Here is a 17,331-nt window from a genome sequence, read left to right as displayed (position 1 = left end):
AGAGACTGCCATAAACACAAAGAGGAAATTCAAAAACAAACAAACAAACAAACAAACAAACCTGTAGCTGACTTCCTTTCTTTGTGACCTTTATTGAAACGAATTTTTATTTTGCCGGAGGGGTTGATGAATTTGAGAAGGCAACACGAAGTGAATGAAGTGTTGTAATCCATCATTATCTGCATTAATCAGTGCATTACCGTGATCCCGGTGTGCTCAAGTCAGCTAGGAGGACTACCTTCAGCTTCTGTTCCTGAAAACAAACTTTGCTTATGAAAATGCCGAACTCCTCTTGTCTCACGCCCTTGTCTTCTGAAATTTTCATCGAGGGAGAGTTCTTGGGTCTTCATTGGATGACAATCTTGACCTAAAAATAAAACGTCCTCCAAGGTTTCTCCCCTGAGGCTAGAATCAGTGAGTTTAAGTTTTCACCTTTACTTCCTTACTGCTAAAATTAGACAATGAATTGAGATAAAAAATTTTGGGGCTATCATGCTTAATATTTAATCAAATTATTTAAGTCCTGTTATAACGTGTCTTATCAGTTACTTGACTCATTTTCAATATTTCTCAAGAATCAGTTTATTTCTACTTCAAAAGGTATTTCAGCAAACTTCCTTTTAATTAACTGTCATTTTTATTTTTAGAGCAATTCTTACACAAATTAAATATGCTTATCTTAACCACCTCCTTGTCCATATTTCTACTCATTACCTTACTTCTCAACAAGTATAAGAATTTCTCAGAATCTCATTCAGTGAAATCCTCTGGATAAGATCTCAAGGTGCTAAAAAGTACAATTCTTCTTTTTGTCTTCCAAACAGATGGAATAGGTTATTTATTTAGAGGTAATAACTCTTGAGAGAACTACACACCATACACTAGAAATGTATAAAATTCTGCTTTTTTATTTCCATTCGGAGGGCTGAATTATCATTTGAATCATTTTCTCAGACCAACTGCTTACCAATTCTGGCATGTGAAATTGGTCCTTATACGTGTTGTAAGTCTGCATTTTTTTAAAATCATAGTTATTAGAAAAAAGCATAAGGAATTTTTGTGTTCCTTCCAGAATTTGTCTCAACCTCTGTTCACAGCCCAGTACTCGTTCCTTGGCTCCAGCTGGTCCTGTTCTATACCTTGGCTCTCTCTATTTGGATAAATCTTTCATCAATTAAAGCAACTGGCAGATCCATAAAAGAAGGTTCATTATGGTTCATTTTTTAGAAAATCATGCATCTCATTAAATATTTATTCTAACCCAGTAGGAGCAAAGGGACAGAGGTGGAAATAAACAGGTCCCATTCTGGGGAAAGGGGATTAGACAAGAGGGCTAGTGTGGCCACAACTACTTTCCATTCTGTGCAAGGAAAATGCAGAGTCCATTCTGCGAGTCTTCACCTCCACACCTAGAACCCGGGTTTTCCATCTCTCTGAGCTGTAACTTTTCAGTGCTGTGGTCATGCTAGCTGAGAACAGGGTTCCTTAAGTCATACAGCACAAGCCAGGTTTGGGAGGTTGTTGTGGACGTTAATTCCACCTACGAAATGCATTTGTTTTTTTAAATAGGCTTGTCATGCCTAATTAAATTATATTTGCCTTTAAATCTGACATCTATGGCATGATTAGGGATACAGATTTGATTTTTTTCAATTATGTTCTACTAGAAAGGAGGATAGATTCTAGTTCAGTCCATGAAATCCTAGGGTCAGAGAAAGTAAATCGATTAGTCAAGGCATTTTTTTATATTATTTAACTACCATTGTTTGTTGCATTGACAAGATCAGTCAGCATGTGTTGTTATATTTACAGGATTATCATTAACTTTTCCTGATAATTTATTATCTTACCTATTTTAAGAATTTTTAATGTAGGTTTTTCTAAATTTGGAAGGATTAATTAGAACAAGATTCCATTTAAGAATGTTCAATCTAGTTTTTATAAACATAGCCTATTAAATTAAGCATTAAAGATGGAGAAAATAGAAAAAAGGAAGCTTTTGTAACATGCCCAATTCAAAACAGAACATCAGTCACAATTAAATTTGTTTCAGTTAGCCTAAGTAATTAATCCTCGTTCTCTTGATCATGGCTTAGTTAGCAGCCTTTCAAAGTGAATGAGTTCTGGAAATCCTGACTGACTCTTCTAACAGTCTGAGAGTTGTTCATCTGTGGTGAGGATACCACCTTTACAGGGGCACCTGTAGGCAAGAGCCTATTTATTTATTGCCTCAAGTGTTGAGAGTACCTGTTGGAGTTCTTTAATCGGGCTATTTTGGTGTTTCTTCCAACTGACCCAATTATAGATCTGTGGCTCTGGTAGGCGTCTCCAGGCAGGCATGAGGGAAAATCAGAACCCACCTGTTGACGATAAGGCTGAATAGCTCTGATTACTCATCACAACCAGTAATAACAAAATTGAGACAAGTTTAGTTTTATACGGGGTTGGTGACTAGCATCTAAGTACACATTATGAACAATGAGGCACTGAAAATCTCTGGGATCTCATGATCTATCCTGTAGAGATTATGTTAGGATTACCACCAACTGAAAAGTCTCTTTTAAACCTAGAAATGGAATCTTTCTTTCAAAAGCTTGTTGACCATTAGCATGCTTTTAACCAAAGTGGAAGATTCATAAGGGCTGAGGCATAATCATATTACTTTCCATGATTTAGTGGAGGTGGAGTCTCTCTTGTTCTTAGTTGCCAGGTCTTTTTGTATTGGAAGCTTGGTAAGTAGGCCATCTTTCACACTAGTATTAAATAAAATAAAAACCTGAAGAATGGCATTTCTAGCACCTTTGCTTCATAAAGTGAAGAAGAAAACTCTTTGATACTACCCAACAATAGTCCAGGAAAACCCTAAGATGGATTTAGATGTAAAAGACTTTTTTTTTTTTTTTTTTTAATATTTATTAGTTTGACTGTGGGGCGAAGATTTGGGGAAGACAGTTTCAAGAACGAGTTCTCAGGACACACAAGATAAGAGTACAAGTCCTTAGTGTGTAAAAACAAGAAGAAACTGCAGCTTGGTTCAGAATTTTCCCATGTGATCAATATTCAAACTTTTTCTGTAGCCAAACAATGCTCCTGAATGTTTCACCTCTTGGTCTGTAAGCCACATAAATCCGTTTTAAAATACAGATTTTTTTGTATGTTTTCTCCTCTTTTATAATAAAGTGTTTATGTTAAATACCCTTATAGTTTCACAATGACATTCTTATGTCACATCAGCTCCAGAAGTTCCAAAGAGGAAGAAAAGGTGCAGGCACATTACAGAAGGAGCTATGGCTATTTACAGAGCATTGTAAAAAGACTAATAACCTCCCTTTGGTAAGGCGGAAAGGCTCTTTTCACATTTACCTACAGACATATAATCACCTGGAGATCAGCTTTCACATCTTCCGCCACTGATCAAAAGTAACTTCAGACTGGGGAGGGGATTCTGGTGAAATGGCAGAGCAGGAAGCACAGGTATCTGGTTCCCCAGACTGGCAGAATGTGTCTGATATATTTTGGAACTCTGGAGTCTAACGAAGGCTTGCGACTTTCAAGGGAAAGCTTGGAGGGTAAATGATGATCAATTTTGGTCCATTTCCGTTCTTAACATAGTGTCAGCTACCAGCCCTCACCCAGATCAACTTGGCTGGCAGCTGTGTGTGTGTTCCTGAGCAGCTTGCATGCAGCGGATGGGAACCAGGGTGGGGAGCGTGAGCCCTGTCCTCCAGATATCAGGGATCTGCCTTCTGATCACTGCTGCTTTTGGTCATGGAAGTACAGACAAGAGGACAAGAGCCATTTTTGCACACCTCTCATTGTTGCAAGCCCCTTCCCTCCCTTCGCTCTTGCTGAGGTGACTTCTAGGGAAGTTAAAGGGTTGGCATCCTCCCTTCCCCTTTGATTTTTCTCCCCTTTGGGGAACCAGACTTTAAAGACTAGGACATTCTAAAGCAAATGGATCGGCAAAGGAGAATAACAGTCCTGCATGTGCCCAGAGAAAGGCACAAGTTCAGACAAGACCTGAGAAGACCTTAAGTTTATGCCTTCGGCTGATGCTCTGCACAGAGATAGCCTACCAAAACCAAAAACAAAACAAAAACGAAAGACAACAACAATAAACTTGGGGAAGGAGATAAATCTGATTTACAGAATTACATTATTAGATTCCACTATCTACTATTACACATACACACATATAATCATAAGGCATACAAAGAAATGGAAGGATGGTTCATTCAAAGGAAAAAAAAATAAACCAACATAACTGTCCCTGAAAAAGACCAGATAGCAGACCTACTAGATAAAGACGTTAAAACAACTATCTTAGAGATGCTCAAAGAACTAAAAGTTGATGTCGAGAAAGTCAAGCTAATGATGTCTGAATAAAATGGAAATATAGTTAAAGAGATAGAAAACCTAAAGGAAGCTTAAAAAAAAAAAAAAGAAATTCAAGAGCTGAAAATGACAGTAACTGAAATGAAAAATTCACTGGAGGGATTCTAAGGCAGATTTGAGTGGGCAGAAGAATCCATGAACTTGAAGACAAGACAGCTGAAATCATAAAGTCCTAGGGACAGGAAGGAAAAAAAATAAAAGTGAACAGAGTCTGAGGGCTCTGTGAGTCACCATCAGGCAGACCAACATATACACTGTGTCAGTCCCAGAAGAAGGAAAGAAAGAGAAAGGGTCAGACAGATTATTTGACAAAATAATGCCTGAATATTTCCCAAATTTGATGAAAGATGTGAATATAAACATCTAAGAAGCTCAACCAATTCTGAGTAGGATAAACCAAAGGGACCTACACTGGGACACATAACCAACATGTCCAAAGACAAGGACAGAGAAAATCTTGAGAAGAAAAAAAAGAGAAATGACTCATTACATTTAAAAAGATCTCAATAAGATTCTAAGCACATTTCTCATCAGATACTTTGGAGGTCACAAAGCAATGGGCTGTATTTTCAAAGTGCTGAGAGGGGGAAAAAAACCCTGCCAATCAAGAATCCTCTATTACAAAAGTGCAGAAAAAAGAAAGATATTCCAGGTAAATAAAAGCTGAGGGAGTTTGTCGCTAGAACTTCCTTGCAAACAAAAGTAATCCTGCAATTTGGAATAAAGTAACTAGGACCATATGAAGAAAAATAGAACTCAGTCAAGATAAATACATGGGTAATTACAAAAGTACTATTGTCATGACAGTTTGTGACTCTTATTTTCCGTGTTTTATGAGTGATTGAAGAGACAGATGCATTTTTAAAAAACAATTATTTTTTGTGTTTAGACATGTGATATTTATAAAGATGGAATTTTGTGACATCCAGAACTGATAAGGGTGGGGATGAAGCTATAAATAGAGTTTTTATATGCTATTGAAGTAAGATGGTATAAATTTAAATTGGAATTTTATAACATTAGAATATTAAATGTAATCCCCATGGTAACCACAGTGAAAATAGTTATAGAATATATACGAAAGGAAATGAGAAGGTAATTAAAACATTTCACTACCAAAAAAAAAAAAAAATCATATAAACACAAAAGACACAGGAATGCAGGAACTGAGGGACAAAAAAAAGCTACAAGGTATATACAAAACAAATACCAAACTAACACAAGTAAGCCCCTCCTTGTCAGTAATTTTTCCCCATTTTTTAAAGATTTATTTATCTATTTCAGAGACAGAGATCAGGGGAAAGGATATAGAAAGAGAGAGGGAGTCTTCTAAGCAGATTCTACACTGAGGGGCTAGATCTCATAACCCTGAACTGGAAACAAGAGTCAGATGGATCAACTGATGAGTCAACCAGGCACCCCAGAAATTATTTAAGTACAAATTGATTAAACTCTCCAATCAAAAAGAGAATGGCAAAATGGATTAAAAAACATGATCCAACTATATGCTGTCTATAGGAGACTCATTTTAAAGCCAGATGTTATGGGAGAGAGTCTTCGTTATATGGCTGGAGATTTTGATCCTTGAGGTCCCCAGGGACCTTGAGGTCCCTGTGGGCGTTGGTGCTCAAAATAAAGATAGCCAGAAGGACAGCAGCAAGAACAGAGCAGTTTATTAAAGTGAAAGTACACTCTCAAAGTAGGAGAGCTGGACAGGTTCCATGAGGTAGAAATGGCCCCTAGGTTGTTTTGGGATTAGATATTTTTGGATCTCTCTGGGCTGGCAGGAGCTGTGACTTAACAGTGGGGTGGTCTCTAGTGGAAGCTATTTCCAGTCATTTGGGAAACTTCTCCCACAGGTTGGAAGGGAGAGTTTTGCTACCCTACAAGGTTTGACAGGAACTGTCATGGCCGCCTTCCACCATCTCTCCAACTGCCGGGCTATTCCCACAATGAAAATGTATTATAATGAGTCTAGGGGTTAGGTGGAAGAGGAGAGTGCATACTCCACACCTGTGGCTCTTTGGTTCATCACCTCCAGGGTCTTGGACACCATAAAGTCACGATATTGTGTCCCTAGGCTGGTGTGTAGTGGATCACCATTCTTGCCTCCAGCTCATGTCTCTTTCATTCCCTTGCAGACTCTGCAAGGACTCTGAGACTCTGCCTTGGGGTGTTCCTTCCACCACTCCTGTCTAGCTTTTACTTAACATAAAGACATAAACAAATGGAAAGTGAAAGGATAGGTGTACACCCATTTTCACAGCAGCATTATTCACAATAGTTAAGATGAGGGAGCAACTCAAGTGTCCATCAGCTAATGAATGGAGAAGCAAAATGGGCTATACAATCAAGTAGTATTCTGCCTTAAAAAGAAAAGAAATTTTGATATATGCTACAATATGGATGAAGCTTGAGGACATTTTATTAAGTGAAATAAATCAGTCACATGAAGATATATACCTTGTGATTCCACTCATATGAGGGACTTAGAGTAGTCAAAAATCATAAAGAGTGACTTCTCTGTTGTCTGCCACCTTCCAGAGCTCAGGTGGTTAGACCACAAACCACTACTCAATATCACTGCCACCAATGTGGAAACTAAGTGGTGGCCCACAAATCAATACCAGAAATAGGCTACTAGAAATAGAAACAGAGTCATAAACAAACAAAAAACACAGACGTTGAAGAAGTCAGCAAGCAGAGCCCTGTTGCACCATCCCGAAATTTCCACCAGCCCTTGTCTGCATGAGAACTCTGCTAAGCATGTCCTTCTAGGGGAGCACTAGATCTAGGAGTTAGATCTCCTGAGGGCCTGACTCTTTAAACAGAAGGCTCCAGAAAGAAGCATTATAAAGAGAAAATAAGTGTTATTTGCAGTTTTCCAGAGGTTCTGGACTTAGAAAGCTGGTTCAACCAGTCTTACATACAAATATTTAAAGGATACACACACACACACACACACACACACACACACACACACACACACACGTGTGCCCAGAGTAAAGGGTAGCAGAGTTACAAGGTTACAGTTAGTCTGTCATTGATGGATATACTATATATTGTTCACACAAAGACCACAGTGACAGGATCTCCACTGGTGTTCTCATGCCAGTCTTGCAGATCAGAAGTAAAGTTATTTTCATCAGAGACTAAGTAACTCAGAAGAAAGGACCTAAATATTTCTATTGGGAACTTAAGCAAAACAAGAGTGATCTGTTGGTGGATGGTGGTGCTGGTGGCGGTGAAGTTGTTTTGTGTTGTTTCAATCTGAGGGAGCCTCATGCTTTTCTTTTTTTAACGTATTATTCCCTGACAGTGGGTGATGGCGAGCATATTTCTTGCAAATGGGGGGAGGCTAAGGTGTCCACTCTGTTTGCACAAATCTAGGTGTCTTTGGAACTTGATGAGCAGCTTCTTGCCTTAAAGGGAATTCGTCGTACTACTCTTTCATACAAGGGTAACCCATTTTGCATGGTTTTCTTGTGCGTGAATAATTACAATAGAAACCTCACTTGTCCATTATTATTAAATTCTAAAATGCGCTTGGTTTTTTACTACCCACCTCATTGTCCCAGCTAGAGACTCCTGAATCCTCTGGGCTCCATCACCCCCAGCATTTCACTTGTCAGTTTCCTCTTATAGTTCTCCTTCATGGCTGCTATCCTGTCCCTGACCCTGGGCCACCTCTGTGGTCACAAGTCCTTGATTTGTCCTGATATATTACAGTGGCCTGTTAAATGGCATGAATCGTTCTGTGACTTTCAGTCTGTGCCACACTGTTCACTTATTTTTAAACCAATTAAATCCAGAGAAAAGGGTGAGTGGTTCAGTCTGCCGTGGGTGCTGGTGCCACGGGCCTTTCTGTGGGCCTCAGCAGTTCATCTGGAGACAGGAAGTTCCTCTGCCTCCTGCCAGACTCAGTCTCAAGGTGAGGCCTGTCTGCTTATGATCTCCTTGCTTCCACACAGCGTCCCAATGTGCCACAGGGGTGCTGCTGGGCTCCGGCACCCTTGATGCCCCAGGGTTTGTGCAGAACCTCCAACATTCCTCCTCTTGGTTCCTGAAGAGATGGCATCCGTCTCCTCCTTAGCCCAGGAAGAAATTACCTCGATTCATTTCTCTCTCAAACCAAACCAAACCAAAAACCTTTTGATCCCCTTCACGGTGTTAGGCTGTGAAAATTGCAGTTGGACTCACCCACCTTGGAACTTTTCCTCATCACCCCTGTGGCACAAAAAGGGAATTAGTTTCTAAAGAGGGAGAACTCCTTTTACCTCTGAAGAACTCTCAGACTGGAGAGACCCAAAAGCTTGAAAGCTGGGGTGGTGGGTGCCAAAATTCCTCATTAGTAGCAAGAATGGCTTTTTCACTCTTTCCATTGTTTAGAAATTTAGGGAACAAAGGAAGTATGTGACATAGAACAATTATGGGCACAAATTATCTTGAATTATAATGCTTACAATTTCAGTAGAAGTTCAGAGACAGAGGATTTTATTGTAAAGAAAAAGACCACGCGTTTCTCCAAACTTCAGTCTTTCTATTCTGAAACCTTTCTTCCCTTTTTTTTTTTTGTTTTTTTTTTTTCTTTTTTTTTGTTTGTTTGTTTTGAGAGAGAGCACATGAGTGGGGAGGGGCAGAGGGAGAGAGAGAATCTTAAGCAGATTCCACGCCTAGCATGGAGTCCAACGTGGAGATGGATCTCATGATCCTGAGATCATGACCCAAACTGAAACCAAGAGTCACCAGGTGCCCCTGAAACTTTCTCCTTCTGGAGGCACCAGAATTCTCTTTGTAGATCTTGGGGCTCCCCTGACCTATGGAAAAAATCCTGAATGTTTACTTCTTATTTCAAGCCTTCTGTGGCAAGCCCAGTCCAACCTGATGGCTCCCTTCCCTGGACTCCTGTCATTATCCTGCCACAGAAGGTCGCTGGTGGCTGTAATTATTCAGTGTTCCTGTTTTCTTTTTTTTCCCATCCAATTAGCCTCCAAGTTTATGAACACAAGAAAAAAAAAAGCTATTCTTGCTACCCAAATTTCACATGAAGATACGATTCCATTTCTAGTACGAGAAGACAGCTTTTCTCAGCAACAGAATTGAAGGCTGAAATGATTGTATGCCCTTAAAAGAATAAATAAAATTTGTCTAGAGGTCTTCTGCTCTATGGAATAATTTTTGCTTGATTTGTTTCTCCAGTTGGATAGTCAAAAATATAAATTAAAGTGTATCGTTCCAAATAGGCTAATAAAGAGACTAAATGAAAAATCTCCACTTGTCCAGTAAAATGTCAGTGAACTCTATTGGGAATATTAGAAATAAAATCATTCTAAAGGATTTCTTGACGGGTTATGACCGGTTATATACAGCAGTGACTCCTCTCACTTTCCACACCAGTACGGCGCCCCGGGGCAAGACGGAGAGGCCACACTGGGGGAGGGGGAAGCAGCTGCGTGTGCCCCCGATGGGGATACCTCATATTTCATTCACGACTCATATATTCAGAAAACATGCAGGATGAATCCACACCTTCAAATTTATCTGATATAATTTTTTAAATGGCAGTAACAGCAAAAACTGAAGAAGGCTACAGCTGAATCTTCTTTCTCTTTGCGTTTTTGCTTTCAGCCTCAGTGATGTCCAGGGTCACAAACCATATTGGGAGCATGGATGCCCCCGGATGCATAGTGACTGAAACAGTTTTCTGTTTCCTTTCTGTCTCCCTCCCCTTAGGAAGAAAAAATTTAAGACCCTATTCATCCATCTACTCACATCCATAGCACTCAGGTTTGCCCAAGAGAGTCTCTGCAGGTTAATGAACGGATGACGTCCCAACATGCTGAGCTCAGCAAAAGTAAACTCTTAGCCAGAGCGGAGTGTGATTTCATGATAAACAAATACAGCAAGCTGCTCAGAGGACTGCCCAGGCACAAGGATCGTCTCCAAACCATTTTAACTGTTGTCTTTAGGGAAAAAAAAAGGGGGGGGGCTACATTGGGAAGTTTTCAGGCAAACCATTTTTGTCAGAAACCAAGTGAAGATGCTTTCCTATTTCAGTAATTTAGCCATCAGCATTGTTTTCTGTCCCAGCTAAAATAAGCTACCTAAACATAGGGTAAGAGCAGGTACCAAAATTACAAGGGTCTGTTTTATTTATTAATGCCTGGAATGGAGATATCCCTGCCTTCCCCTGTGTGCTTCCTAGGCATCACACACCAGAGGATTAGACAGCCAATGAATCTCTCCTTTAGAGACATGTATGGAGGCAAAACATTTTCAGATGGCTTTCAGGAACTAGCTAAACATGTCCGACTGGGGGATGGGAGACCAGGAAGGACTTTAACTTTGGACACATGCCAGTTCCATCTGAAAAATTCAAGCACAGCCAACTTTGCTACAGGCACTCATTTACTTAGTTCCAGAAGTAAATTAATGGAACAGAATCGGAAGCTGCAGGTGGGGTGAATTAATGTCTTGCAGGGTTATTGGTAATGCCCCACATGCTTTGTAAACGAAAAGTACTCCATAAAGATGTCATTTTAAGTACCTTTATCACTGGGAGTAGCAAGATTAAGAATGATGAAGCAAGTCAAGGAAGCAAAGTTGCATATTATTTTCTTTGTTTTTCATGCAAAGGGGAATGTGTCAAATGAGTAAATGTTATATGGTAGAGCCATACAATAAATCCCATCAAAGAGACGGGCGGCTCCTTGGGTTATCCTGGTTCAAAGGACACCTAGCTATACATTATTTGTAAAAACCTCTCTCCCTTGCTTTAAATGTTTCTCTTTGTTTCATACGGGCCAGGCCAGAACTCAGGAGTTATGTATATGATCATGAACTACACATGTTTGTGGTTTGACTCTTTCTTGTTAAATAGTTCACCTCCCAACATAGTTCCCATCGAGTAATGTTGAAGTTATGTCAGTAATCCTCGTGGGTTACATGCTGTCCACACATTTACTCATTTCATCTTTGGAACAGCCTTGTGACATAAGTACCATTATTATTCTTGCTTTACAGGTTTTAAAAAGCTGAGGCTTACAGGCATGATGTAACTTGCCCAGAAATTCCATCCTACATCCATCTAGCCCCAAAAGTCTACATATTCACTGTGAGGAATATCTGTTCTCTGTGTGTGTTCACAGAGACCCAACAGAGAATATTAGTGATGGGAAATGGACAATACTGCATTCCTGTGGCCTCCTGCGTCCTCTTTTTTCCCCTACCCCTACGCTCCTCTCTGCCCTCTTCCTCCATTTTGGCCTCATTTCAACTCTTCCCTTGACTTTTTTTTTTTTTTTTCCCCAAAGGCAAATATGCCATGCGAGACCTCGTCCACAGGCTTCCAGGTGGGAACAACAGCAACAATGCGGCAAGTAAGGCCATGTCGGATGACACGGTGACAGCCGTCTGCTGCACCCTACATGAAGTGATCACCAAGAACATGGAGAACGCCAAGGCCTTACGGGATGCCGGCGGCATTGAGAAGTTGGTTGGCATCTCCAAAAGCAAAGGAGATAAGTAAGTCAAAGAGAGACTTCGTATCTCTGTAGAATTTGGCATTGGTAGAGTTAGTTCTAAGTGTGCTCAACATCCCATTGGTTGTGGGTAACACGACTGAATGTCCCTGGAAAACACTTGTCTCTGATAATCAAGAGAAGGGAAATAGCATATGGTTTCCAGTCTTCCCGCCCCATGATGAAAGCTGATCTTCCTGCTAATTTCAATTTGATGAATAACTCATGACTCGGTGACTCCTGTGTTACTAAGGTAAGAGAGACTTGACATTCCAGCGTGCACACACTAGTGTGTTCCTCCAACACGGACTAGATAACCAGCTTAACCTGAGTATGTGAAGGTGTTTTGTGGTTACTGTTCCTTTGTGGCTGCAGGTCCAAGTATAGATGACAGGTCCACATCCTTTTGCCCTTTGCTTCTTCAGCTGTGCATAGCAAGTCAGGCAGGGAGAGTGAGGGGAGCAAACGGTGGGGGCGAGTCAGCAAGATCTCAGTGCTGACCCACCATCCTCCTGTGTTAGCTGTACATTTGGGGCAAATTGTTTAATTGAATGAGGCACTATGCATATACTTTCCAGTCTAAAACTGAGGAAAAGGCCATCATAATATCCTAGAAGAAGTGATAATCAAATTTTAAAGGATGAATAGAAGTTTTCTGGGCAGAGCAGTCAGTGGTGAGGAAGGACTTGTTTGCAGGTGGCATAAAGAGAGATAAGGCTCTGTGTCCAAGCATCTGCACCTCCAAGAATGGAATTGTCCCCAGTTTGATGTAAGAATCAATGGTATCTTGCTACATGCAACCTAAACATATCTACAGCAGCCAGAGTGTCTTTATATCAGCAAGCTGTCAGTGTTACAGAAACATTCACAAACTTTAATTAAATGTTGCCTCCTAGAAATCCCTCAATGTAATCAATGAGATTAAGAGGGTAACCTTTTGTTATCAGAGGTCTACTTCTTGACTTTTCATTCCCTGCCTCCCTCATTTCTTTACATCTAAATGCCAAATAATTTTTCTTCTTTTGTTCAAGGCTGTGACAGGGGTGCTTTGAGACTTTTTGGAAATTCTCACATTATTTCATTTGATTCAGGATATTACCATTGTGTTAGAAAAGAAGTCTCAGCTTTCTATGTAAGCGCCCTGATACCTCCCACTAGGTTCAATCAGCAATTTAGTATTAGGATTCAAAAACTTTTTGATATCAAGTGGAGGAGGCCCACTGGACTCGTGTAATAATGGTGCAAGATGGAGGGTTGGTTTGAATTATACGTTGTTCTGTTGGACATCAGATAAATGGCTGATCTACATAGACAGCAGACCGCATGGTTGTCTTCTTCACGTACCCTCAGTAGAACATTGGAATCTCTAATGAAGTGCTTTCCTGTTTTGAGCATTAAGAGCTTAATGTGTTAATGCTTTTGTTAGCAAATACACACAGGCAATGAAACCATCGTCCACAGAAATGCTGTGACATATTTGTGCATATTGGTGAGATATTCAAAGATTGTTTTCTCTGAACTGTAAGACTAGAGAGTTTGAGGGATGGTCTGGCATATGTTAATTTCTTCCACCTGTTTGGGCATCGCTACTGCAGTAAACATCCTTCAGTGGGCCTTAAAGAGAAAAGAGGCTTTTATTAGTCCTGTGGTAAAAGAAAATTACTTGGTGAAACTAATTCAAAAGTCATTTGAGGAAACCATCCATGAAAGAGCGTATATCCATATTACCAATCCAGAAAATGGTCCTATTAGGTCTTGTCCAATCTTGATTAGTGTTAATGGGAAGTTTCTTCCACAATGGATGATCTCATAACTGTCTGCTGATTTGACTGGAAGTTTCTTTAAGGAATAGTGACATGTTTCATCTCATTGCTGCTTGACCTTTTTTCCCAATGTTAATAGTCAAGATTTACACCAAGTTTAATGAAAAGTGTTGAATTGGGTGGAGTTAGGCATCTTCCCAGTTCTCTTGCTTATCTCATCCATTCTTCGATGTAGCCTACCTCTTTTTTCCAGGATTTATTTATTTATTATTTCAGAGGGACATGGGGAGAGAAAGTAGGGGTAGGAGCAAAGGAGAGAGAGAAAGAGAATCCCAAGTAGACTCCATGATCCATGCAGAGCCCAACACAAGGCTTGATCCCATGACCCTGAAATCACAACCTGAGCTGAAATCCAGAGTTGGTGCTCAACCAACTGGGCCACCCAGGCACCCCTTAACTCTTTTGTATATAATGACTAATTTGAGGATCAAAACAGGTTTTTATAACTGCAGATAGCCTCAACTCCTGCCTACACTTCAATTTGTTATTGCTTCTCAACAGCCTTAAAAGGAATCCAGAAGAATTATTTTGAATCTTAACACAAAACTCACCACTTCACTCAATTTTGTTGACATGAGTCACTGAGATTCCCAAGGCCTTCTGGACATGTTTCAGTGAAATAGGAATTCTTTCTTGAAAAGAGAGTTTTTAAAACTGGGAATTAGTTAATAACTAGAAAAGGGAGGGATAGCAGTTTGCTGTAGTTAATTTACAAAATCCTTGCAAGTATGTGCTCCCTAAAACGTTCTTAAAGAATTATTATCAGACATAAGTTTAATGATTTTAAAATTTCAGATAGTAGGATAAAACACAGGGGGAAAAATGTGCCTATCTGTGATTCTCCATTTTTAATGCATTTGTGTGTTTTTTTTCTAAATATACACAAACTTAAACATGCCATGCTATTAATGAATCAGACTAGTGAGGTGCCAGTCACAGTCTGTTTGAACTGGAGCTTGCTAATACAGCCACCAAGACTGGGGTGAATACCCATTACCAATTGCAACAACTGATATCCTCAGTCACCCCTAATTTCACAACTTAGTGAAGATCAGATATTGTGATCTTATAGGAATCTTATACTACCATTTTCATGTCTTGACAACTTAAACTATTCTTTTCACATCATTTTAAATACACATTTATGGACATCCTGTCACATCCATTTATTTCAAAAGTACATTTGTGTTTTTTCTAATTTTAAAAATTATATAGGAAATAGTGTATTGAATGTGTCACTGTATTTTGTCATAAGACTGAAAAGCTGTTAACATTCTCAACTGTTACTTGTCAGTAAGGAGCTGTGTATTGTGGCTTCGGCTATAGTCACTTGTCACATTAGAAACTCTCAATTGTTCAAGTCCTTCAGTCAACAGTTATAGTTGTTCAAGCAGAAGTTGCTATGGTACCAGTCTAGTGATGGACTTTTAAAGTCTAAAAAAAGCAATGTTTGTTTGACCTTCACATGCTAGTATGACACTGTAGTATATTGGCATTTTAATTGAGAGGTTAAAACCCGGGGTTCATTACACACTCATAGTCTTTTTCTATTTTGTAACTAAGCAAGAAGTAGAACAAAAAATTACACTGTTTTCAAGGAATTTTGCATACTAAGTATGTCTCAACTACCTTACCACTACCTGAATATTCATGTATGTTCCTCAAGAGTTGCTTGACTATTGTCATGGATAAATAACTGGCTAACAGTGATAAAATACAGCAAAACATAACAGCACTGTTCAGCATCGATTACATAAGATTAACATGTCCCTGTAGCTGCAAACATGAAAAGCTCTAAAAGTCTGTCTTTAAATCAAAGGAATTTAATACTACATTTAGAGCATGACACTAGCATAAATTATACAGTCATTGAATGGCCATCCATTTTAGTAAAGGAAAATACATATGTTACTTAGATATAGTTCATCTTTCATAGAGAAAAAAAGTTTGGAATTTACTTTCTTTTTTCCTTTAAAAGTATATGATATATGCAACAATGCATGACTTGTTGAACACTACATCTGAAAGTAGTGATGTACTATATGTTGGATAATTTAAATTTAAAAAAAAAGAAAACCAAAAGTAATAAATGAATGAATGAATACAAATACATGATATGACTAGCATTTTCAAACACAGCCAAGTTGAATTCCATCTCGGCAATAAAAATAGGAAGAATGATTGTTACTATGACCAGTAAGTAGAGGGAGGAAGGAACCTTGAGCTTACTTGGTCTAAATTGCAAGCTCAGAGATCCAGGAATGTAGACACACATCATGGACCATTTATTAACATCGTACAATTCCAATCCAACGTGCATAGCTTCACGACAGCCACTTAATCTGGCTCTCGAATCCAACCTCAACCTCATCCCATCTCACCATCTGCTCACTTTCTATCTCAAAAGCCATTTTATTTCAAAGGCATTTTTGGTCTCCATTCAGATTTGCCCTTCTGGGAGTCCTTGGGGGGCCACAGCACGGGTCAGGGGCGGACTTTACATTGGGGTCCTTGTGAATGGTTATGTCCTGCCTGATTCTAGGCATCACCATACACATAGACCAGGGATCAGCAATCTACGGCCCAGGGTCCAAATCCCACCCACCTCCTACCTATGTAAATAACATTTGCTGGGAATGCAGCCATCTCCACTCACTGACATGTTATTTATGATGCCCCTCATGCTACAGTTGCAGAGCTGAGTAGCTGCGATCGAGACCATATGGCCCCCCAAAGTGGAGAATATTTATTATCTGACCCTTTAGGAAAAAAAAATATGCCAGCTCCTGAGACAGGCCGTGGTGTCACTGGCAGCCAGTAGAGTTGTGCAGCTGGTTGTGGAATGAGCAGTTAGAATAGAACATCTACAGGTAATTAACAATTTCCCTGTTGAAATTCCAAAGATCTGATCAAATGAAATCAACATTACTTTATGGACCTCATGTCTTTTTTTATTAATTATTTTTATTAACGCATAATGTATTATTCTCCCCAGGGGTACAGGTTTATGAACCATCAGACTTACACACTTCACAGCACTCACCATATCACATACCCTCCCCAGTGTCCATAACCCAACCACCTGGACCTCATGTCTTTTTTAAGACACAGATGGGCACTGACCCCAAAGTCAAAATATTGAGCTAGCATTGCATAGCAATTTTAAAGCCATGACTTGAGAAAATGCTAAGTACCACTAGTCCAAAGGTTTATGTGATTTTAGTTTCTCCCCATGATCCACAGGAAGGAACTGTAATTGCACGCAGGGCTTTATCTATAGATGTTCCTTTATCTATCCTTTATCTATACATGCATTTCTCTGTGTAAGCATAAGAGAGGATGTGCACACCTCTTCCTCTGCTGTCCATCCCTCAGGCAAATGGAGAGCAATTCCCCATCACCTCGCAGGCATGTAGAGCCAACACTCTATATGCCCTCCTGCTTCAGTTGAGAAAATGAATATTTTGTTTTCTTCTTAACTACACAGATGTTACACAACATAGCCATTAAAACACCCGACCCTGGCCCTTACTGATCACTATTTTTCTCTTCTTTCTGTTCCACTACATCTGCATTCAGACTCAAGGCTCTGC

General features: G+C 39.6%; 1 protein-coding gene across 5 annotated transcripts in view; it reads left to right on the top strand.

The window, feature by feature from the left end:
* CTNND2 (catenin delta 2) overlaps positions 1-17,331 on the top strand; it is a 902,904-nt gene that overhangs the window by 842,814 nt on the left and 42,759 nt on the right. For all 5 annotated transcript variants that reach the window (XM_059416913.1, XM_059416910.1, XM_059416915.1 and 2 more), the window contains one exon: positions 11,709-11,919. In XM_059416913.1, the coding sequence (XP_059272896.1) occupies positions 11,709-11,919 (211 nt within the window). The remainder of the gene's footprint in view (positions 1-11,708; positions 11,920-17,331) is intronic.

The sequence above is a fragment of the Mustela nigripes genome, chromosome 12 (assembly GCF_022355385.1).
Source record: "Mustela nigripes isolate SB6536 chromosome 12, MUSNIG.SB6536, whole genome shotgun sequence".
Lineage (NCBI taxonomy): Eukaryota > Metazoa > Chordata > Mammalia > Carnivora > Mustelidae > Mustela > Mustela nigripes.
The sequence above is the reverse complement of the archived record's forward strand: the minus strand, read 5'-3'. Positions and strand labels throughout refer to the sequence as shown.